This window comes from Chlorocebus sabaeus, chromosome X, assembly GCF_047675955.1.
Source record: "Chlorocebus sabaeus isolate Y175 chromosome X, mChlSab1.0.hap1, whole genome shotgun sequence".
Classification (NCBI taxonomy): domain Eukaryota; kingdom Metazoa; phylum Chordata; class Mammalia; order Primates; family Cercopithecidae; genus Chlorocebus; species Chlorocebus sabaeus.
In genome coordinates, this window is record NC_132933.1 from 33,896,697 (window position 1) to 33,919,728 (window position 23,032).

General features: G+C 49.2%; 1 protein-coding gene across 6 annotated transcripts in view; it reads left to right on the forward strand.

Annotated features, from left to right (window-relative positions):
- The first annotated feature begins 2,411 nt into the window (after positions 1–2,411).
- Positions 2,412–23,032, forward strand: part of SEPTIN6 (septin 6) — a 79,566-nt gene continuing 58,945 nt past the window's right edge. For 2 of the 6 annotated variants that reach the window (XM_008019429.3, XM_008019423.3), the window contains exons 1-2: positions 2,414–2,623; positions 20,488–20,602. In XM_008019429.3, the coding sequence (XP_008017620.1) occupies positions 2,594–2,623; positions 20,488–20,602 (145 nt within the window). In that variant the 5' untranslated portion in view covers positions 2,414–2,593. Of the gene's footprint in view, positions 2,624–20,487; positions 20,603–23,032 lie in introns of all 6 variants that reach the window. The other 4 variants (XM_008019426.3, XM_008019428.3, XM_008019424.3 and 1 more) reach the window with 3 other exon arrangements.

Sequence of the window (23,032 nt, forward strand, 5' to 3'; positions counted from 1 at the left end):
TTGGAGGAAACAAAAGGTCCCAGAAGACTTGAGTTAAGCACTTGGTTCAGGTCTTCGAGGTTCAGCGTTTTGGAAGAGGAGGCCGCAGTGAGGTTCTGGTAGTCTCCAGGAACCGGAGGGCCGAATGGGGCATATGGATGAGACACCAAGGATTCCGTGCTCAGGTGCCCCCCAGCGCTGGGCCGGTAAATTCGGAGCTTCAATCCGCGAGGAGTGCTAAGGCGGGCGGGGCAGCGCGTGGGGGATTCCTGGGGAGCCCCGCAGCCCACCAGTCCCCTCCCGCTCTGGCAGCAGCTTTCTGCTCTTGCTTACCAAATTCTCCCCTTTTGTCCCACCAGCACCCAAATCCCAAGTCCAGATCGGGGCTAGTGACCTCGGGCCCTTTCAGTACAACTCGCCTTTGTCAGGGAAGAGCCCTGTCCCAGACACCCAGCCTGGAAGCCGCCAGTCACCTCTGACTCCCCGCCCCCATCCGGTAGGGGCCCAAGCTTCACCGTAGTTCCTCAGATATAGCCCTGGTCCCACGTGTCACTGCCAACCCAATCCAGGGCTCAGGCCCTGCCCCAAAGCTCCAGAGGGTCTGAAAGACTCCAGCTGCCCCTTTTCCTTGCCACCGCCATCCGCCCTGTGGCCTATGCCTTCTGTCTCACGGAGCTCCCCTGCACTGAACCCTGATTGTGCCAGGCTCTTTTCTTTAGGCCGCTCCTGGGTCTCCAGCAAAATGAAGGCGCACAGTGGCGCTCCCTGAATACTTGGCTCTTCATGACTGTCCTTACTGCTATTCCCTCACTGTGTCTCTACTTCCTTATCCCCGCCCCCAACGCACGCTTCCGAATTCTCTGCCCTCAGCTTAATGGAGAGCCTCCTGGCTGCGAGGCCCTACACCCGGCCCTAGGATGCGTTTGCTGAGTCCTTGTTCTCCAGGCGCACAGGGTACATACATAAAGGGCTTCCCGAGAGAGTGTGAGAAGCTCCATCCAGCAGGTGGAACCAAGTGCCAGGCATGCTCTTCTTTGGCCACTCCATTTTCTTGTCTTCCCTGACTTCTCCGAGACCAGGGCCTCTGGGTCTTCCTCTCTCTCCCTGGTTCCTACTTTTCTTTTTTCCTCTCTCCTGCCTTCCCCTCAGCTGCTCCAGCCTTGGGCCTTTAAAGGGTCATCTCCCATGCTCCACTGGGGCCCCCGCTTGGGCCGGGGTTTCCTCCATAGGCTTGTCATCCCCTCCCCCATCTGGGGTCCCTCTGGCGGGCCCAGGTCTCTCTCCCACAGCAGGGAACCTGCCCTTTTGAGGAGTGGAATGTACTGTCCCTCCCGCTGGGGCCTCGGGCATGCCAAATCTGCCAGCGTGCTCCAGTGACAGGGAGCTAGCAAGAGGCCAGTCCCAGGAGAGAGGAGAGGGCGCCAGAGCCGGAGAAGTGGAGAGGTGCCTACGAGAGAGGACCCGCGGAGGTGGGCCAGGGGGATAAGGAGGGCGGGCGGGCACACTCCTGCCTTCGGAAGTTCTCTCCTCTGCGCCCTATTGGCTGCCTTGTCCCGGGCTGAATGAGGGTCAAGGAGAAATCAGGGGGCGGGACAGAGTGACTGGAGGCCGCTCCCCGTCACCCGCCCCTCCATCTCGCTCCATAGAGCTGGGAACCTTCATCCCCAGCCCCTCCTCTAGTACTAGAAGGGGTGGGTGGTCTGAGTCTCTGGTCTTGCTGAGCGTCTAGGGCTGGGTCGGAGAGAGGAGGCGTGGGTTCCGTCTGTACTACATACCCAAAGGTGGTGAGCTTGGCTCCACGAAATTACAGCCCACAGCACCCAAGGCTGGGAAACCCCTGGGCAGAAGCAGCGTCTCAAGACCTCTAGCCTCGGACCCCACATGCCACAGCTCAGCTCAGTTGCGGGACTGCAGTGCGGCTCCCCCCACCGGCCCCCTTGCTAAGCTCTACTGTGGAGCGGCAGGTGCCGCAGGCCTCCCCTGTACCTCGGCCTCAGCTGCGCTCCCGGGCCATGGTGGGAGGGAGACACGACAGTGGGGCATCAAGACTCCAGCGGCCAAGGCGCACCCATCTAAGCACCCTGGGATCTCGGTGGAAAGGAAGGGGGGTTCCGGGGGCCGGGAGAACTACAGAGCTCGGCCGCTGAGCAGAGCATGGGGGGGGGGGCGGGGGCTCCCTTCCAGCCTCCGGGGTCTGGGGACTTAGGGATGTAAAGGAGAGCAGGGGGGTGTGACAATTCAGCAGAGGTCGGGACGTACCACGGAGCCAAGTGGCGGGGGGGGCAGAGGACGTGGTCACCGAGGGGAGCCCCCGCCCCCCTTCGCAGAAGCCTGCGGCTGGGGTTGCAGGAAGAACTGGAACTGGGCTGGCCGAAGTGGGAAGCGGCGCGTTAAATCCGCCCCCTCTCCATACCCTACTTTCAAGGGGTGGGCGGTAGAGGGGAGGTTGGGGTTGGAGCAGCGGCGAGGGGGCCCCTCCCTTGCACCTCCCCCCACCGGACTTGGTCGCGCCCGAAGTGTAACACTTTCTCTTTGTCGGAGGAGCTCCTCTGTTTCCTGTGCAGTAGCTCCCGTTGCGGCGGCACCCGTGGCAGCCCTGGCGGACGCAGGAGCGATGGCAGCGACCGATATAGCTCGCCAGGTGGTAAGTGCAGAGCTTGGGTGCCAGGGCCAGGGCCGAGGGCCTGGGGAGGGTCAAGGAGACCTGGCCGCCGCCCCCACATCGCGAGGAGGGCAGTGGGCAGCATCCAGGAGCCGAGGGCACGGTGGGACTTCTGCTCCCGGGGTCAGAAGCTCAGTCCCCCAGCCAGTCCCGGAAAACGGTGGTGGCGCGCGGGGGTCGGGGGGCGGCAGGGGTGCTGGCAAAGCCTGCGGGCCGGCGGCTGAACTTGCATTGCCCAAGAGCCGCAGTGAGCGCCGCCGCCTCCCTCGCTGCAGCTGCGGCCCCACGGCTGGGGCGTTGCCGAATGAATGGCCGTAGGAGCCGCCGAGCCCTCCAGGTCCCTGGCACCCTGGCCTTGCCGCGCCCCTGCGCACGGCTGCCCATTGTGACCCGGGACCGCACAGGCAAAGAGGCGCGGGGCTGGGGTTAGCCTGGGGCAGAAGGCTGAGTGGCGAGGGGGGCGGGGAGGTGACTGGCTGGGATAAGGTTTCTCTATATGCATTACATATGTGACTGCGTCTGTGTGTGTATCGGTGTGCGCGTATGTGTGCACGCGCGCGCGCTCGTGTCTTCCCGGGCGGGCGGCGGCGACGCCGGGGTTCTGTCTGTGACCCAAAGAAGTCCGCCTGTTTCTCTGAGTGTGCTCACCTCTGTGGTGTGTGTCCGAACGCCTCTCTCTCTGCTTGTGCTGTGTGCCTCTGGGTCTCGTTTGTGCGTCAGTGTGGGGTGCAGTTGGCTGGCCTGTAGGTGGCTGGCTGCGTATTTTGGCATGTTTTGGAGCGGGCCTCTGAGGATCTGTCTCGGGTGCATGTTCAGTGTAACTGGGCTTGTGTGCCAAAACCTGTGGAGCTGGCTTCTTTCTATGGAGACTCAGGAAAATAAGTGTGAGACTCGCAAAAGCGGTGCCGTCTCTTTTTTTGTTGGCGACCGACTCAGGGGGGAAAAAAAAAATCTTCATTTAAAGAACTGAAGTTTTCCAGCCTGCGATGTGCAGAGAAACCATGTTGAAGTGACCTGAGGCTCCATGTTTGTTTTTTAGACCAGAAGTTTGGTTGCAAAGGGCGATGAATTCCATTTGGGGGGGGGACACCCTAGCTTGTCTATTCATCCATGAGTATCTGGGACTTTAAGAAGCCCACCAGCACCCCGAGGTGAGGAAGGAGTGGGAGACAGAGGTAGGTCAAATCCTGTGACACCAAATGCTACTTGACGAAAATCTCTGAACCACATAAAAATGTTTTTCAGCCTTGTAGCTTACTTGTTTAGGAAAACAGTTCATGCAATGCAATTACAGTACAAAAAAAAAAAAAAAAGCCTCTAGGTATTTGGTGTAATTGAAATTGATTTTTCAAAATCTGAAGCCAGAATCTGATAGTATTTTCTCTACAGAATATGTATTAATGTATTCCTCTCTTTTGCCCCTGTTTGGAAAGGCAGGATCATTTCTTCGAAACCTCCTCCAGCCCCTGCACACCCTAGCACAGTACACTTTATGCAGTCATGATGTGGAAGGACCAAGAGTAGATGGGAGACATTCTCTGTGATGATGGAATTTGAGAGAATTTTCTTCCCCCAAGATTGGCACTCTCATTGTTTATTGCTTTAGTGTTTTGAGGGCTCCCTCTTTTCTGCTGTGGCTTTTCTGCTCCTGGTTACCTGCATTTCAGAGATGGTATGAAGTAGAGGAATTAATCTCTGGGATTACACTTGCTCCATCCAAAAATGAGGCTAATGATTTTTCATGTCAGCTAATGAATTTGCATCGACCTGTCCTCCATATTCTCACCAGTTTCTCTTGCCTGGATTAGGATTGCAGGGCAGATGTTGCAAAGGGGAACATTCCAGAAGATTGTGTGTGTTTCACCTCAGGCACAACTCAGGCAACCCAGAGATGCCCTTTGTTCTGCAAATGGGGGTGAGGGGGTAGTTTAGGGCCACTTGGTTTGCTTTGCATGGCTCCAGTTTGCTCTGGCTGGCCTTGCCATACTGTATGATGAAGAACATAATTGTACGCCAGATTCTGAAGCTGAAAGAGCAGCCTAAGCACTCGAGACCTTGTTATCGTGATAAATGGGTTTCTGGGAAAACTGACGTCACTCTCCATGTCCCCCTCCCCCAGCCAGTGAAGCTCCTGTTTATGTGTCATTTGTCTCTCTGTTCTCCTTTGTGTCTGCAAGAAGTTGTAATTCACCAGGGAAGACGGAATTAACTCAGGAGACCTTGGACATCTGGTTGCTGCTTGTTTCCTCCAAGGAACATGTATTCAGGGTTTGGGAACAGAAGGCTAGAGAATAAACCTAAGTGTGGCTAGCTTAGGATTCTTTTTTTTTTTTTTTTGAGACGGAGTCTTGCTCTGTTGCCCAGGCTGGAGTGCAGTGGCACAACCTCTGCTCACTGCCAACCTCAGCCTCCCGGGTTCAAGTGATTCTCCTGCCTCAGCCTCCCGAGTAGCTGGGATTACAGGTGCCTGCCACCACGCCTGGCTAGTTTTTGTATTTTTAGTAGAGACAGGTTTTCACCATGTTGGCCAGGCTTGTCTCGAACTCCTGACCTTGTGATCCGCCCACCTCAGCCTCCCAAAGTGTTGGGATTACAGGCGTGAGCCACCGCTCCCGGCCAAGAATTCTTTTTAATGAGCTCTGAGACGTGGTACCATACGAGTAAGTGCCCTAGTGTGTGTGTGTATGTGTGTGTGTGTGTGTGTGTGTGTGTGTAAGCAGTGGTTGTGTTCTTTCTAGAGTCAGTTGAGAGTCACTGTGGGTAAACATCCTTAGTGATTAAAACAAGTCTTGTTGGGTAAGGCTTGTTGGGTAGGGCTTATTTTGCATGCAGCCAACTTTGGAAGTTCAATTCTGGTGCACATAATAGAAGTCCATCCCATTTGAATGAACATCACAAAGGGTTTGGTGTGACAACACCATTTCTCCACTGTGTGCATATTTATTTGATTGAATGATATGTGGCCAGCACTATGGTTAGCCATTGTCAACTGGACAAAAAAAGGTAGTAGGCTTTAAAAAACGTTCGTGATCGGACTGGGCTCGGTGGCTCACACCTGTAATCCCAGCGCTTTGGGAGGCTGAGGTGGGCAGATCATGAGGTCAGGAGTTCAAGACCAGCCTGACCAACATGGTGAAACCCCGTATCTACTAAAAATACAAAAATTAGCCGGCTGTAGTGGCACGTGCCTATAATCCTAGCTACTCAGGAGGCTGAGGTAGGAGAATCGCTTGAACCCTGGAGGCAGAGGTTGCAGTGAGCCGAGATTGCAACACTGCACTCTAGCCTGGGCAAAAGAGCAAGACTCTGTCTCAAAAAAGAAAAAAAAGAGGCCGAGGGGGGCGGATCACGAGGTCAGGAGATTGAGACCAGCCTGGCTAACACGGTTAAACCCCATCTCTACTAAAAATACAAAAAAATTAGCTGGGCGTGGTGGCGGGCATCTGTAGTCCCAGCTACTCCGGAGGCTGAGGGGGTGAACCTGGGAGGTGGTGCTTGCAGTGAGCCAAGATCACGCCACTACACTCCAGCCTGGGCGACAGAGCGAGACTCCGTCTCAAAAAACAAAAACAAAACAAAACAAAACAAAACGTGGCTTTTAAGCTTATAGTCTAGTTGGAGTGACAAATTGTGGACACTGTGAAATAATTAAAGAACTATAGAAGATCTTTGGGATGCCCCACCTCACCTCCTGCCTATGAGATGGCTTGGGCTGCTATTGATATATACTTCAAGAAGTTCCATGACTTGTCCAAGGTAACCAAGGCACAGGGCAGGCCCCAAAAGCTGCATGTGCTGGCTCTTTTAATAAGCTGTTCCTTTCAGTGTTGCATTCTGGGATCCAGACTGTAAATGCTGGCCCATACAAAGAGTATCTGGATGATTCTGGCTTGAACTAGTCCCACAATGTGAACAATGGAGCTTTCTTCAGTGGCAATCTAGGTAGTGGTCGTTCTCCCAAATGAACCTGCAGGGGCTAACTTTGCCCTACAAAGTTAGCTGGGGTTGGTCTGGGTGAACTGTCTCAGAGCAACTGTCTTCAGGTGGGGAAAAGATTGCTGCTGCACTCTGGTTTTGCTATCATCACGTGGCAGTTACCCTTTGATTCCCTTTGAGGTCTCTGCTTCAGGCGTTCCTACCACCACCTACTAAAGATAGTATCGTACCTCAAACACAGAAAACAAAACCCTATTACCTAGCTCTATTGGTGATACAACACGGAAGAAAGTTTACATGGCCCCAAATATTTAAAAATGTTGATTCTAAATGTGAGGGTTTTTTAAACAGTCATTACATTATTTTCTAACTTTTCTGTGGGTTTGGGATGTCTCTTTTTTCTTTTCTTTTTTTTTTTTTTTCCTAAAACGGAGTCTTGCTCTGTCGCCCAGGCTGGAATGCAGTGGCGCGATCTCAGCTCACTGCAACCTCCGCCTCCGGGGTTCAAGCAATTATCTTTTTTTTGAGATGGAGTCTCTTTTTTTTTTTTTTTTTGAGACGGAGTCTCGCTCTGTCGCCCAGGCTGGAGTGCAGTGGCCGGATCTCGGCTCACTGTAAGCTCCGCCTCCGGGGTTTACACCATTCTCCTGCCTCAGCCTCCCGAGTAGCTGGGACTACAGGCGCCCGCCACCTCACCCAGCTAGTTTTTTGTATTTTTTAGTAGAGATGGGGTTTCACCGTGTTAGCCAGGCTGGTCTCTATCTCCTGACCTCGTGATCCGCCTGTCTCGGCCTCCCAAAGTGCTGGGATTACAGGCTTGAGCCACCGCGCCCGGCCCAAGCAATTATCTTGCCTCAGCCTCCCGAGTAGCTGGGATTACAGGTGTGCACCACCATGCCCGGCTAATTTTTGTATTTTTAGTAGAGACAGGGTTTCACCATGTTGGCCAGGCTGGTCTCGAACTCCTGACTTTGTGATCTGCCCGCCTTGTACTCTTAAAGTCCTGGGATTACAGGTGTGAGCCACAGCACCCGGCCTGGGATTTTTCAAAATAAAAAGTGGGCAGAATGACAATGCCCCCCAAATGCGCATGGTCCCTTCTTTCAAGGAACTGGTGGAGGCAGACACAAATCACTATCTAATTATCTTTGTGATAAGTGCTACACAGGAGAGTGCCTGCCTGCCATGAGATTTCATTACTAAGAGAACCTAACTCAGCAGTGAATGGAGGCAGAGGATGACAAGGAAGGGCTTCCTGAGGGCTTCAAATAGGAAATGGGTAGGTGTGAAGGTGGGTGAGATCTCACATCTGCTACTGGGCTGGGAACATTTCATTTGCCAATTCACCCACTTTTATTTTCATTCGTTCCTTCAGCACATATTCACTGGGCACTAATCGGCCAGGCCCTGTGCCAGGTGCTGGGAATATAGTGGTGGCCAAGGCACACAGGAACTCTGTCCTCTCAGAGCTTCCAGATGAAAGGCAGGAATAAGCCCTGTTTCCTCTTCACATCCTAAATCCTGGAAATGTGAGTGTTAGTGGTGTTCTTAATACAAAACTACATTACAGCAGAGTGATTTGTCTGTATCATCTAATGAGATTTTGATCTGCAGTCGTGTGCATAGCATTTACTTTGTGGAGTCTCTGCTGTAAATTTTCTATTAATTGCTGGCTTTGTTACCAGGCATGGCCCCTGCCTTTGTGTGCTATAAGGGAGCAAACCCATTGCATTAGCCTGAGCAAAACTAATTAGGAAGATAAGTACTCCAGAAAAAGGTATTCCCAAACTAAGTAGGGCTGATTTCTGGACTTGCCTGGGTTTTTGGATGATCAGAGCCATGGTTTAACATTAGCATAAACAATTGAGAAGGGCTTTTAGTTGCACGGACATTAAAACTACATTCAAGACAGGTGAGGCCGGGTGCGGTGGCTCACGCCTGTAATCCCAGCACTTTGGGAGGCTGAGGCGGGCAGATCACGAGGTCAGGATATGGAGACCATCCTGGCTAACATGGTGAAACCCCGTCTCTACTAAAAATCAAAAAATTAGCCGGGCATGGTGGCGGGCGCCTGTAGTCCCAACTACCCGGGAGGCTGAGGCAGGAGAATGGTGTGAACCCGAGAGGTGGAGGTTGCAGTGAGCCGAGATTGCGCCATTGCACTCCAGCCTGGGCGACACAGCAAGACTCCATCTCAAAAAAGAAAGAAAGAAAAAAAAAAGACAGATGAAAGAAAGAAGGAAAAAGAAGAAAGAAGGAAAGCCATGGATAGATGTAACATGTTTCTTTCAGCTATCTCAAAATGCTTCCATCTGTATGATTTCATTTTCCTCAATGGCTTCCTGGACAAGTATTACTGTTCTCTTTATTTAATGGGTGTAGGGAGACCAAGTTACTTAGTCCGAAGTGCTATTGCTGGTCAGTGGGTGATACAATTAAACACCCACCAGATGACACAGATTCCTTGTTTAAAAACACTGGTCTTTTCATGATGTTTCTAAGAAATCAAAATCCTGCCATGGTCTCTCTTCCCCCTCTTTCACTACACTCCCTCAGCACCCCCATAGGACCCAGGGAAGAGTATACTAGGGTGATTCGGAGACTCTCTGATATTAAAAAGATTCTCAGCTTAAATCCAATATAGCACAGTCACGGGTTGTGTGGGTTTTCTTTTTTCTTTCTTTTTTTTTTCTTCTCCATATTGCTTTAAATAAAAATCTTGGAGCCACCAGCCATGTAATGATGGATTATTTTAAGTAACAACTGGAGGGGGGGCGCAGAATAAATTAGAAACACAGACCCTTCCTCCTCGGTTTGGCAGGAGGAGGCTTCTGCTGCTGGGATTTGAAACCGTGGGTTTCTCTGCTGCCTGCACAGAGGAAGGAGGCCACATGCTCAGGAGGGTGAGAAATAATGTTATCCTCTTCTTCAGTGTCTTCTCATTAGAGGCAGCCATCTGTTGAATTATGCAGCGGGCTCTCAACTGGCCCTGGAGTTGGGTCATCCGTTCCACTCACTTAAAGGTGACCAGGGAAAAGATCTGCAGGTCTTCTCAGCCACAGGCCTCAGGGCTCAGGTTTCCCCTGCCATGGCCCTCTCTGACCCGGAATGAAGGCCCTGGGGTAACAGGGGCAGAACTCTGTTTTCCTGGCCTTGATGAGGTGTGAGGTCGTGTTTGGTTTCCTTTCACATTGGAGGCCCCCAGCTCTGAACACTGGCGTGGAGGCAGGAACTGGGTTTTTTCAGATCCCCATTAAACAAGACCAGATGGAGGCAGAGGCAAATTCAGGCTCCCCAGAGGGCAGTTGGGCATTCACCCAGAGGCCTGCGGGTAAACCTTTTCTTTTTTAGCAGATTGGAGGTAACAATAGCCAGAACACCTAGAAAACTCTCTTTCAACTGCCTGGCTTCCAGAGAATCTGGCTGGCTTTTGTGGGAAAGTTTCACTCACCCTGAGCAGGGGTCACCCCTGGCCTGAGGTGGGGATATTTGACCTAGACTTAGGCTTGTGTTAGCCTTGGGGTTCTTAAACAGAACTGGGCAGCTGGCCAGGCTGAGGCTTAGGCCGCAGTCAAACGAGAGGGAAACGAGAGGGAAATGGGAGGGAAAAGTGGGGAAGTGAATAGAGAGCAGGAACACACAATGAATGCCTTGCACCGTATTGACTGCTTCAGTTGCCTTCTGTGGGCCAGAACCACCTTGGGGAGCTCACAGGTTTCCAGGTTCGGTTCCTTGACCCTTCTGCCGCTGACCAGCATCAAGCCAGAAGCTCAGTGTCCCGGAATTTTACCAGCATAAAGAAACACATGTGCCACTTGAGTCAGCTTTTCCATTTGAGAGTGGCCGTCGGCTCGACAGGGGCCTGGATCCTAGCACTATTCTGTCACTAAATCAGTCTGTGACGTGGGCCAAGTCACTTCCTCTCTGTGAGTCTCTGTTTCCCCTTTTGTGAAACGAAAGGGCTGGATTAGGTGATCTTTAAGGGCGTTTCCAGCTCTAACATCATATGGTGCTTATGTTTCCTTTTTCTCCAGCCTCATTTCTTTTAGGTTCTTGCCTGCGTCTGCTTCCGAATGAGGTGGCAGAATTGAACCCCACCCCTTCCCTGCTTTGACCCCTTGAGCTGGGTGGGGAGAGAGTTGTAGGGAAGGTCGGTGTATGCTTTTAGTTCAGCAGGCTCTCGGTAAGTGGAACAGAAACAACCCTTCAGATATTGCCTGTCCATGTAGGTGTAGATAGCTATTGTCTTCCTATAAAGGTACATGACAGCTGAATGTTTGTCTATTGAATCCTGCTTTCAATGCAGTAGGAGAGCCGGCTATTTAATGGAATCCTGCTGTGAATCCTTTTATAGAATGAAAAGCCACTCTGGAATTTATCTTGTGTATTAAAATCAGTTTAATCTATTGGATTTGCCAAAAATGGGCCTCCTCCTCTGTCTGGTAAGGATAGTCTGTCTTGTACTTCTTCAGCACAACTGCTCCCCAACTGAAGGGCATTTCTGAGGCCCCTTGGGGGTGCTGCCAGCTTTTGCAGGCCTTATTTCTCCTTAGAACAGCCCTGACATTTCTCTTTCCCAGGATAGGGCATTGCTACTACTCAGTTTCCTCTTAGCCTGGCTTAATTAGCATGAGGGACATTCTGATATTTGATGTGTTGGATGCATTGAGAATTGTTTTTAAAACCTGTGGGAACTTGGCCGTGCACGGTGGTTCACGCCTGTAATCCCAGTACTTTAGGAGGCTGAGGTGGGCGGATCACCTGAGGTCAGGAGTTCGAGACCAGCCTGGCCAACATGACGAAACCCTGTCTCTACTAAAAATACCAAAATTAGCTGGCTGTGGTGGCGGATGCTTGTAATCCCAGCTACTCGGGAGGCTGAGGTAGGAGAATCAGTCGAACCCTGGAGACGGAGGTTGCAATGAGCTGAGATCGTACCACTGCACTCCAGCCTGGGAGACAGAGTGAGACTCCATCTCAGGAAAAAAAAAAAAAAAAAAAAAAAAACCTCTGGGAACTTATCAGTGCTTTTATGGTTCTTATGACCATATGGTTCTTATGACTGATAATACAGCGGCATCCTTGGCAGCATTGGAGGCAGCAGAGGAAGCTATCAGCTACGTGATTGTTTCATCAAGACTGTTTGCTACATGTTTCAGGATATATTATTTGACTTCTGGTTCACATGAATCATTATAATAAGAAATTATACTGTATGACTATCAGTTATATATATATTATATATAATAACAAGTTATAATAAGGGAACTGGGCACAGTGGCTCACGCCTATAATCCCAGAACTTTGGGAGGCCAAGGCGAGTGGATCACCTGAAGTCAGGAGTTATAGACCAGCCTGGCCAACATGGTGAAACCCCGTCTCTACCAAAAATACAAAAATTAGCTGGGTGTGGTGACACACACCTGTAATCCCAGCTACTCAGGAGGCTGAGGCAGGAGAATCGCTTGAACCCAGGAGGGGGAGGTTGCAGTGATCGTGCCACTGCACTCCAGCCTGGGTAACAGAGTGAGACACTGTCTCAAAAAATAAATAAATAAATAAATAAAAAGGCAGTTATAATAAGGAGACTAAGAGGGTTTTATTGTATTGCTGGTAAAATAAATGTTTTATATACAATAAAACTGCCTGAAAGCTAAATGCTCTGATGAGCCAAATTGTCAAGCATCTTTTGGTTATAGTTCAATATTTTTCTAAAATATCTGAGGCCACTTTCCTACCCAGGAAAGTATCATCATAGAATCTTTTTTAAAAAAATAACATTTTCCCTGTTTATAAAAGTAAAATATGCCTATTGTAGGACATTTGGAAAACCCAGAAAAGCAACATCACCTACAATCTCTCTACCCAAAAGAAATCACTGACATTATTTTGGCATGTGTTCTTCTAATCTTTTAAAAAATGCGTACTTTTTCCCCATCATTGGGATGACCCTGTGCATACAGGTTGGTTTCCCTGTTGTTGTTTGCCTTTGGTGAGCATTTCCTTTTGTCATTAAATAGTCTCAGAAAACATTTTTCTCGGCTGCTTAATATTCCATCATGTATCACTGAAGCGATGAAACGGGTTTCATAGCCTTGGAGATTTGCAGGGTCATTCAGAGATCAGTGTTCAGGGCTGGGAGTGGAAATGGAGAAAGGGAAGGTGTGAGAGCTTGGGCCCACCAGTAGGTGACTGAAGAGAGTACAATTTCAGTGTTTCTTTCCTTTCCTAGCAGTTTTGTTGTTGTTTGTTTGTTTGTTTGTTTTGAGACAGTCTCCCTCTGAGTGCAGTGGTGCAATCTCAGCTCATTGCAACCTCCGCCTCCCGGGTTCAAGCGATTCTCCTGCCTCAGCCTCCCAACTGGCTGGGACTACAGGCATGAGCCATCAAGCCTGGCTAATTTTTGTATTTTTAGTAGAGACGGGTTTTCCCAATGTTGGCCAGGCTGGTTTCGAACTCCTGGCCTCAAGTAATCTGCCCACCTTGGCCTCCCAAAGTGCTGGGATTACAGGCATGAGCCACTGCACCTGGCCACTTTCCTAGCATTTGGATGGGAATGGTCAGAGGAGAAAGTTTAGGGACAGCCTAGTCATCAGCAATGAGTTTCAAACTTTTTACTGTCATTCTTTAGAATGACAACTACTAACTTAGCCACCCTGGTTTGAAACAGAGGCAGGAAATTCTCCATTGACACAGATGTACCCTCAGTTCCCAGAGGCCTCAAATACGGCTTGCTTACTATCACAGAGGTTGGAAGAGGGGCCGAGGGGAGTGGGGGACAGAGGTGGCCTACTTGGGTGCTTAAAGGACTCTTTATTTTCAGTAACAGCCATAAGAGAAAGATGCGCAGCTGGAACCGCCGTAACTTGTTCTTGATAATATGAACTTTACGAATATTCAATTAAAAGACAAAATTGGCGTGTCCTCAGGAGAGGAGGCGGAAGAGAAAGAGAGCAGTGTTTCTGCCTGTGATATGAAACGTGGTATAACGTATTTCAAAACCACAGGTGACTGCAGATGAGGAGAAAACAGGAAATGTAATTGGGGAGGGGAGTGGGGCGCTCTCCCAGTTCTCAGGAGCACTCTTTCATTTTGCCTTCCTTTTAGCTACTCTCAGACTCTGCATCCTAATTACCCCTGCTGCAAAGTTGAGTGAGAACTCTTCTTTCTTATATTAAAAATGTTTAAAAATTACATGGGTAACGTGCGAATACATTCGTGCTATAAAAGAGTCAAACAATAGGGAAGCATACTGACTACTCCCTTGACTGAGCCCCTATTTCCATCCCCCTCCCCTGAGGTAGCCACGATTGTGGGTTTGGTGGCTGTATTTTCAGTCCACTTTCTATGTATCCACATACATTTACATGCAAATACACATATACAGGGCTTCTGGGGTATATATGGGCTTATATTGTGCTTATGGTTTACAATTTCTATTTTCTTTTCTTTTCTTTTCTTTTTTGAGACAGAGTCTCACTCTGTTGCCCAGACTGGAGTGCAGTTGCACAATCTTGGCCTACTACATCCTCGACCTACTGGGCTCAAGCAGGCCTCCCACATCAGCCTCCTGGGTAGCTGGGACTACAGGTGTGTGCTAACACACCTGGCTAAGTTTTGTATTTTTTTGTAGAGACGGGATTCTGCTGTGTTGCCCAGGCTGGTCTTGAACTCCTGGGCTCAAGCGAGCCACCTGCCTCGACCTCCCAAAATGCTGGGATTACAGTCATGTAATAACTTCCGTTTTCTTCTATTTTATTACAGTCTCCCTATAACTTCTGTTTTCTGTTTTATAATATGTCTTGGAGATATTCACATCAGTACATACAGAACTACCACATTCTTCTTAATGGATGTAGAATATTCCAGAATATCCATGTACCATAATTTGGTTAAATATTTTCCTATTGTTGGACATTTAGGTTGGCTTTTGTTTGTTTGTTTGTTTTTAGTTTTTCAGCATTATAAACTGTGCTATAATAAATTTCCTTGTAATAGATCTTTGTACAGATTCTGAGAGGAGGTTGCAGGGTTAAGAGAGAAGTGCAATTTAAAATGGTGACTCTGGCCATTCCAGCATCTCAGTTCAGGCCTTCGGTATGGTAATATGGAACTACCTGCTACTACAGATGAAAATTTGAGATTCAGTGTCGGACATGCTTGGCCAACTTGCCAGTTCCATCTCCTCTTGGGCACACTGTAGTCAAGGAGCATTCAATTAACTGCAGTCAAAGTAATCAGGCCCTCAATTAATCAGGCCACCTTAAGGAGAAAAAGGAAAGAGATAAGATATCAGAGATTTAGTGAGAGAGGAGGGGAGAAACTTCCAGGGGCTGTGCTGGGGCCAGTGTACATTCAGTTCAATGTCGTGTCCTTTCTACCTTTGCGTATTAAACTCTGAACAATGCGGACTGATATTCATAATGATGACCTTGACATCTTATAAGATTCATCAAAGCACGGGTACATAGTGTTTGCCAGACAGGATTTCCTAAAGTAGGAACTATACAAATACATTTTTTTTTTTTTTTTGAGACAGAGTCTCACTCTGTCGCCCAGCCTGGAGTGCAGTGGCGTGATCCCGGCTCACTGCAACCTCTGCCTCCTGGGTTCACGCCATTCTCCTGCCTCAGCCTCCCGAATAGCTGGGACTACAGGCATCTGCCACCATGCCCAGCCAATTTTTGTATTTTTAGTAGAGATGGGGTTTCACCATGTTGGCCAGGCTGGTCTTGAACTCCTGACCTCATGATCCACCCGCCTTGGCCCCCCAAAGTGCTGGGATTACAGGCATGAGCCATCGCGCCCGGCCGCAAATACATTTTTGAAGCTCTCTTAGCTACAGGGATTGAGACAAAAAGTTTACTGCTTAAATCCCAGTTAGCAAGAAAAACACACTGACCAGGTTCCATGTCCCTTCTTTCCCAAACTCCTCAGTTAATTTAGGTGTATTGGACCCTGGGTAACAGATACAAAAGAAATAAGGATTCTAAGAGTCACCAGTGGCTGGGCATGGTGGCTCACTCCTGTAATCCCAGCACTTTGGAAGGCCGAGGTGACTAGATCATTTGAGGTCAGGAGTTCAAGACCAGCCTGGCCAACACGGTGAAACCCCATATCTACTAAAAATACAAAAATGAGCTGGGTGTGCTGGTGCACGCCTGTAGTCCCAGCTACTCTGGAGGCTGAGGCAGGAGAATCGCTTGAACCCGTGGGCCGAGATTGTGCCACTGCACTCCAGCCTGGACAACAAGAGTGAAACTCCATCTTGAAAAAATAAATAAATAAAATTAACAGTGTTTATCTCTGGAGAGTGATACTATGGTTGATTTTGATTTTCTCCTTTATTATTATCTGTATATTCTAAAATTTCTACAGAGAACATTGATTACTTCCACAAAATAAAAAATCTGATAAATGTAATTTTTTTAGTAACAGCTAATTTAAAACCAGACTCCTTGTCATCCCCACTAAACAAGCGTCTTTTCCTGGCTTTCCTGTGTCTCTCCATAGTGCTGTCAGTCTGAGCTCCCGGGCTTAGACCCTTGTGATTGCGCCCTTTGCCCAATCACTCCTTGAGGTTCATTCCTTCTTTTTTAATTTACTTATTTATTTATTTTTGAGACAGAGTCTCTCTCTGTCCCCCAGGCTGGCTGGAGTGCAGTGGTACAATCTCGGCTCACTGCAAACTCCACCTCCTGGGTTTGAGGATTTTCCTGCCTCAGCTTCCTGAGTGGCTGGGATTACAGGCTCCTGCCACCACGCCCGGCTAATTTTTGCATTTTTAGTAGAGACGGGGTTTCACCATGTTGGCCAGGCTGGTTTTGAACTCCTGACCTCGTGATCTGCCCTCCTCAGCCTCCCAAAGTGCTGGGATTACAGGCGTGAGCCACCGCGCCCGGCAGAGGCTCATCCCTTCTTTAAGACATCTCTCAAATTTGTTCCTTCTCTTTGAGCCCCAAGTCAGGTCCATTCACACCAACAAGCATTTATTGTCACAATGCCTAGATGTCACTCTGCTGGCTCAACATTATTGGAGTCATCTCCTCCTATGTCTTCCTGCTCCTAGTCTCTCTGTCCGTCCAATCAAGCAAACACCCTGCAGCTGGAGTGATCTTTTAAAAACACTCCCTGTCTCATGGCCCTCCCTGCTCAAATCACTCAAAATCCTCCAAATCCCATTGCTTAGGAAATGAAGTCCATACTTCTGCTTCTTAGGGCTTAGAAAATTCTTTCTTTTGGATCAGGCATGGTGGCTCATGCCTGTAATCCCAGCGCTTTGGTAGGCCAAGGTGGGTTGATCACCTGAGGTCAGTAGTTCAAGACCAGCCTGGCCAACCTGGCGAAACCCTGTCTCTACTAAAATATACAAAAAATTAGCCAGATGTGGTCGTGGGCACCCAGCTACTTGGGAGGCTGAGGCAGGAGAATCACTTGAACCCGGGAGGCAGGGCTTGCAGTGAGCCGAGATCACGCCACTGCACTCCAGCCTGGGCGACAGGGAGAGACTCCTCAAAAAAAAAAAAAAAAAAAAAAAAGAAGACTCTTTCTTCTGCCTTTTAGGGCTCTTTACAGCACTGTGCTAGGTGGGAGATAATGGCGGGACATGGGAGGTGTTTGGTAAGTTGTTGGCAATGGAGTAAATCTTTAGGAATAAGGTGTGAAGCTCTTTCCACTACCTTCCACTGTCTTCAGTTTGAAAATTCATTTCCTCTGCTTTTGGCTTTGGAGCACTTGAAGCTTCATGGTGCTGAATTTGTTGGAGGCCGGAAGAGGCAGCCAGGGATGATAACAATTGGCTCAGGAAACCCCAACTCTGAGTCCACCTCAATTTCCGATGCCTGCTACATTGGAGGCTCCGTTAAGAAAGCGTGTTAGTTCTCATGTCCCTGACTCCCCTGCAGCATTGGGGACCAAGAACTAGCAGTGGGAATCTTGCATCTTACTTTGTTTGCTTTAATAAAGAGAAGGGGAAATGGGAAGAAGCAGAAAGGGGTGAATGTAGAACAAAGCCTTGAGTGATGTGAACCACTCATGAGGCTCAGCTTTTTAAAAAATTTTTATTTATTTATTTATTTTTTTGAGACAGAGTCTCGCTCTGTCGCCCAGGCTGGAGTGCAGTGGCGCGATCTCAGCTCACTGCGAGCCCCGCCTCCCGGGTTGACGCCATTCTCCTGCCTCAGCCTCCCGAGTAGCTGGGACTACAGGCACCCACCACCACGCCTGGCTAATTTTTGGAATTTTTAGTAGAGACGGAGTTTCACCGTGTTAACCAGGATGGTCTCCATCTCCTGACCTCGTGATCCGCCCGCCTCGGCCTCCCAAAGTGGTGGGATTACAGGCGTGAGCCACCGCCCCGGCCAAGATAGGGTCTTGCTCTGTTACCCAGGCTGGAGTGCAATGGCGAGATCATGGCTGACTGCAGCCTCGACCTCCTGGGCTCAGGTGATCCTCCCACCTCAGCCTGCTGAGTAGCTGAGACCACAGGCTGACGCCACCATGCCGGGCTCATTTTTGTATTTTTCTTGTTGTTGAGGTGGGATTTTGCCATGTTGCTCAGTCTGGTCTCAAACTCCTGGGCTCAAGAGAGCCGCCCACTTCGGCCTCCCAAAGTGCTGCGATTGCAGGTGTGAACCACTGCACCCAGCCTCAGCTGTCTTCAGGGGGCCCCCTGGGGCAGAAAATATGCTCGCTCTCACTGAATGATGGCGTATGGGCTGTCTGTTAAGAGTTCTCCACTGGGAGTGTGTGGGGTGAGATGTGTGAGGGTAATGAACTTGCCACATGGCATTCACCGGCACTAGCCCTGTTGCTTGCCCTCAGAGGATCCAATGACACTGATGGGAGTGAGAGCTAAAGCTGTGTGAAGGGGCTATCTGGGAGCCAGTTCTGACAAAGTGGGCTGCTGAGAGGCTCCTCCACCCTCACAGCCCACCCCTTTCAGTGTGCAAATGTGCTCTTATTATGGACCTAGTCTAAAAACTGGTCCAGCCCAACAGAAGAGCTGTCTGCTTAGTGCAGCCTGGGATTCTGGGCTGGGCCTCCTGGCACTAACCATGCCCTTCTTGGATTGCTCTTGGCATCTTTCTAGTTATGGAAAGCTTGGTGCAGCCCCACCCAACAGAAACTGACTCAACTTAGCTGTCTCCAGCTTCCCTTCTCTCCTGTCCCCTCCGCTCCCCTGTGGCCGTTGGTTGGTAGCTGGCACATTTCTTGAGTCCATGCAGGCCCCTTTAATGCTTCCCCCTGGCTCCTTGGAATCCTGTCCCAGTTTGAGGCTCCTCCTGTTTTTTAAAATCATTAACTATAAGCAGCTTTGGGTCTTGCAGGCAAAGCAAAGGCCCTCTGCTTTCCAGGGCTGGGAGTGGCTTGGCTGACCCTTAGGGAGTCAAGGGACCCAGAGGAAGCGCGGAGGCAGCTTCTTGTAGCCATAGGGAGCCACAGTGTTCCATGCAGTACCCTTTAGGCTGGGGGTGTAAAGATAACCCCACAGTGAATAACAGCAGCAGCTACTGCTGATTGAATGCTCACCACATGCTAGGCACTGCGCTAAGGGCTTGAGGAGCGTGATCCTGTATAATCCTCACACTCCTACTCAATAGTTTCCAATTTTATGGATGGGGAAAACTTGAGAAGTTTATGTAACTTGTCTGAGGGTGACACAGCCAGGAGGTGGCGGAGATGGGGCTGTAACTCACACCTGCCAGATTTCAAAGCCTCTGCTCTTAACCTCTACACTACGCTGCCTTTGTAGATCCTCAAAGTGTCCTAGAGAGAGGAACAATTGCTTTTTTTTTTTTTTTTTTAAGACAAGATCTTGCTCTGTCGCCTGGGCAGGAGTGCAGTGGTGCCATCATAGCACACTGCAGCCTCTACCTCCTGGACACAAGCAGTCCTCCCACCTCAGCCTCCCAAGTAGTTGGGACTACACAGGCACATGCCAGCACGCTCAGCTGATTTTTGATTTTTTGTAGAGACGTTGTCTCACTGTGTTGCCCAGGCTGGTCTCAAATTCTTCGCCTCAAGTGATCCACCCACCTTGGTCTCCCAAAGTGTTGGGATTACAGGTGTAAGACATTTTGCCAGTCAATAATTGATTTTTTTTTTTTTTTTTTGAGACAGAGTTTCGCTTTTGTTGCCCAGGCTGGAGTGCAGTGGCATGATCTCAGCTCACTGCAACCTCCACCTCCAGGGTTCAAGCAATTCTCCTGCCTCAGCCTCCCAAGTAGCTGGGATTACAGGCACCCACCACCATGCCCGGCTACTTTTTGTTTTTTTAGTAGAGACAGAGTTTCGCCATGTTGGCCAGGCTGGTGTCGGACTCCTGACCTCAAGTGATCCACCCACCTCGGTCTCCCAAAGTGCTGGGATTACAGGTGTGAGCCACCGCACCCGGCCCAATAATTGCTTTTTAAACCCTTTTCGTAATACTTACTGAACACTTCTGCATGTACTAAGCTCGTTACATGTATTAGCGCTTCTGAGGCTCCCAGTCACCTCTAAGATATGCCATATTATCTCAGATGGCAGATGTGGAAGGAAACAGTCTCAGCAAGTTACTCAGCTTGTAAATGACTGAGTGGAGATTTAACCTGAGTCTGTGAACCTCCGGTGCCAGCATTCTCCTCCCCTGACTCCACTCTCCTGCCCCTAATAAGCTCCTCTGTAATTTTCTCTGGAGCTGTGGCAACATTCACTATTGAGCCTAGAGGATGCCTGTCTCTAAGAATCTGTGATTTCCAAGCTGACGGGCCATTTTGCTTTGGAGCAGGGAGTAGCTGAGGGAAGAGATGACACACTGGACCTGGGTGGGTGTGACTTCCTTGCACAGCGAACATTTGGATGGAGAAGTGAGACTCAGACTGCTTTTAAGCACATTTTCATTTTCTCCCCCATTCCTTCCAAATTAGGGTGAAGGTTGCCGAACTGTCCCCCTGGCTGGACATGTGGGGTTTGACAGCTTGCCTGACCAGCTGGTGAATAAGTCCGTCAGCCAGGGCTTCTGCTTCAACATCCTGTGCGTGGGTGAGTATTTCCATAGCAGGAAATTCTATTACAGAATATGGATCCTTAATGGCTGGATACGGCTTTGCAGGTAATTAGGTTAAATAGTGTTTCATTCTGATTTAGTTGTGAGAGTGTCTCTCCCCTCTTCTTTTATCTCTCTGCCTGTTTTTTGTAAGCAGATGGCTGTAATTACTTTTTTCCCCTGGCCAGACCAGAGTATAGGGCCATATCTTGGGGGGAAACTGAGCTATGTGAGACCCAGTGGAAATTCTGTAAGGGAGCTGGCTGGCTCAGGACGGCTGCAGAGTTCATTTTGACTACAGAAGACAGGAGCCAGGGCAGAATTGGGAGGGAGGGGATAGCTGAGGAAAAACGCCTGCCCACCAGCTGTGGGCAGTGGGTTGGGTCTGTTTCCTCTGTAGTTTTGCTGTGCTTAGTTTAGTTTGAGCTCATACAGGCACCACACAGCTGTATGCAACATTCTTTTATTCCCTTTACCTATCTCTCTACCTAGACTTTTTTTTTTTTTTTTTTGAGATGGGGTCTCACCTATGTTGCCCAGGCTGGTCTCGAACTCCTGAGCTCAAGTAATCCACCCATCTTGGCCTCCCAAAGTGCTAGGATTACAGGTGTGAGCCACTGTGCCTGGCTTCTACCTACACATTTAATCTCAACAGTGGAAACTGGTCTTAGCCCCCTCTATCTGCTAATCACAGCACAAACAGAGTGCGGTAATATCTGTGAAATGAATGAATGAGTGAATGCCACAGGAACCATTCATTATACTTTTCACTTTCTCACATTAGCTCTTTGGACATTACCAGGACTCTGCGAAGTGAGCAGAGCAAGTAGCATTTGTATCCTCATGAAACAGGTGGAGACACAGTCTTGGGGAGGATAAGGGACTTAACTGAGGCAACACAGAAGAAGTAGCACCATAATGAGGACTCAGGCCTGGTTGACCCCTTGTTCCTCCCCCTGCTTCTCTTAACTGCTGCCAGCAACATCTCTTGAGCACATGAAAGCACTTTGGAAACCACTGAGCACCAATCAAACAAATATGAGGGATAACAGTTCCTTCTTTAAGAATGTCTTTGGCTGGGCACGGTGGCTCATGCCTGTAATCCCAGCACTTTGGGAGGCCGAGGCAGGAGGATCACAAGGTCAGGAAATCGAGACCATCCTGGCTAACATGGTGAAAACCCCGTCTCTACTAAAAATACAAAAAAAAAAATTAGCCAGACGTGGTGGCGGGCGCCTGTAGTCCCAGCTACTTGGGAGGCTGAGGTGGGAGAATGGCGTGAACCTGGGAGGCGGAGCTTGCAGTGAGCCGAGATCGCGCCACTGCACTCCATCCTGGGCAACAGAGCGAGACCCTGTCTCAAAAAAAAAAAAAAAAAAAAAAAAAATTTTTTTTCTTAGATCTTAAATACCCCAAATTTGCGAACATGATCATAGCATATAATTTTCACCCTGTAGCATGGGAAAGCATACCTGCATATTTTCAGTGACCTTCTGAACCTTAATGATTAGATAAATACCAGAATAAAGTCGGTTTTTGTACTGGCTGAAACACTCAAACACTTTTGCTAATTGCCTTTTATTTTTGTATAGAGTGTATGGGGAACTTGTTCATGTAGTAGATCTGAACTACTACTAAATTGGTTATTTTACTCTTTAATGTATTCAGAATTTCTGTTTTTTCTTTCTTTTTTTTCTTTCCTTTTTTTTTTTTTTTTGAGACAGAGTCTTGCACTGTCACCTGGACTGGAGTGCAGTGGCGCGATATCAACTCACTGCAACCTCCACCTCCCGGGTTCAAGTGATTCTCCTGCCTCAGCCTCCTGAGTAGCTGGGACTACAGGTGCATGCCACTACACCCAGCTAATTTCTGTACTTTTAGTAGAGACTGAGTTTCACCCTGTTGGCCAAGATGGTCTCAAATTCATGACCTCAAGTGATCCGCCGCCTTGGCCTCCCAAACTTCTGGGATTACAGGCATGAGCCACCGCGCCCGGCCTAGAAATTCTGTTTTCTCACTAAGGTCATTCATTTTCTTGGGCTCTTTATCTTTTTTTCCCCTCTATCCCCAGCATTCTTTTTCCGGTCACTTTTTGTAAGAGAGTTGCTCCACATTCAAGGACAAGTGGAGAACAACAGATGATGGGCAGTTGTTCCCACAAGCTAGGCTCACTCCCTAGCTAAATGGCTCACTCCCACACACCTTTGGTTTTGTTGTTGTTGTTGTTTGAGACAAAGTGTCCTTGTGTCACCCAGGCTGTAGTGCAGAGGCTCACTGCAGCTTCAACCTTCCAGGCTCAAGCATCCCTCCCACCTCAGCCTCCAAAGTAGCTAGGATTACAGGCATGTGACCAGGCTCATTTTTTTGTAGAGATGAGGTGAGGTCTTACTGTGTTGCCCAGGCTGGTCTCGAACTCCTAAGCTCAA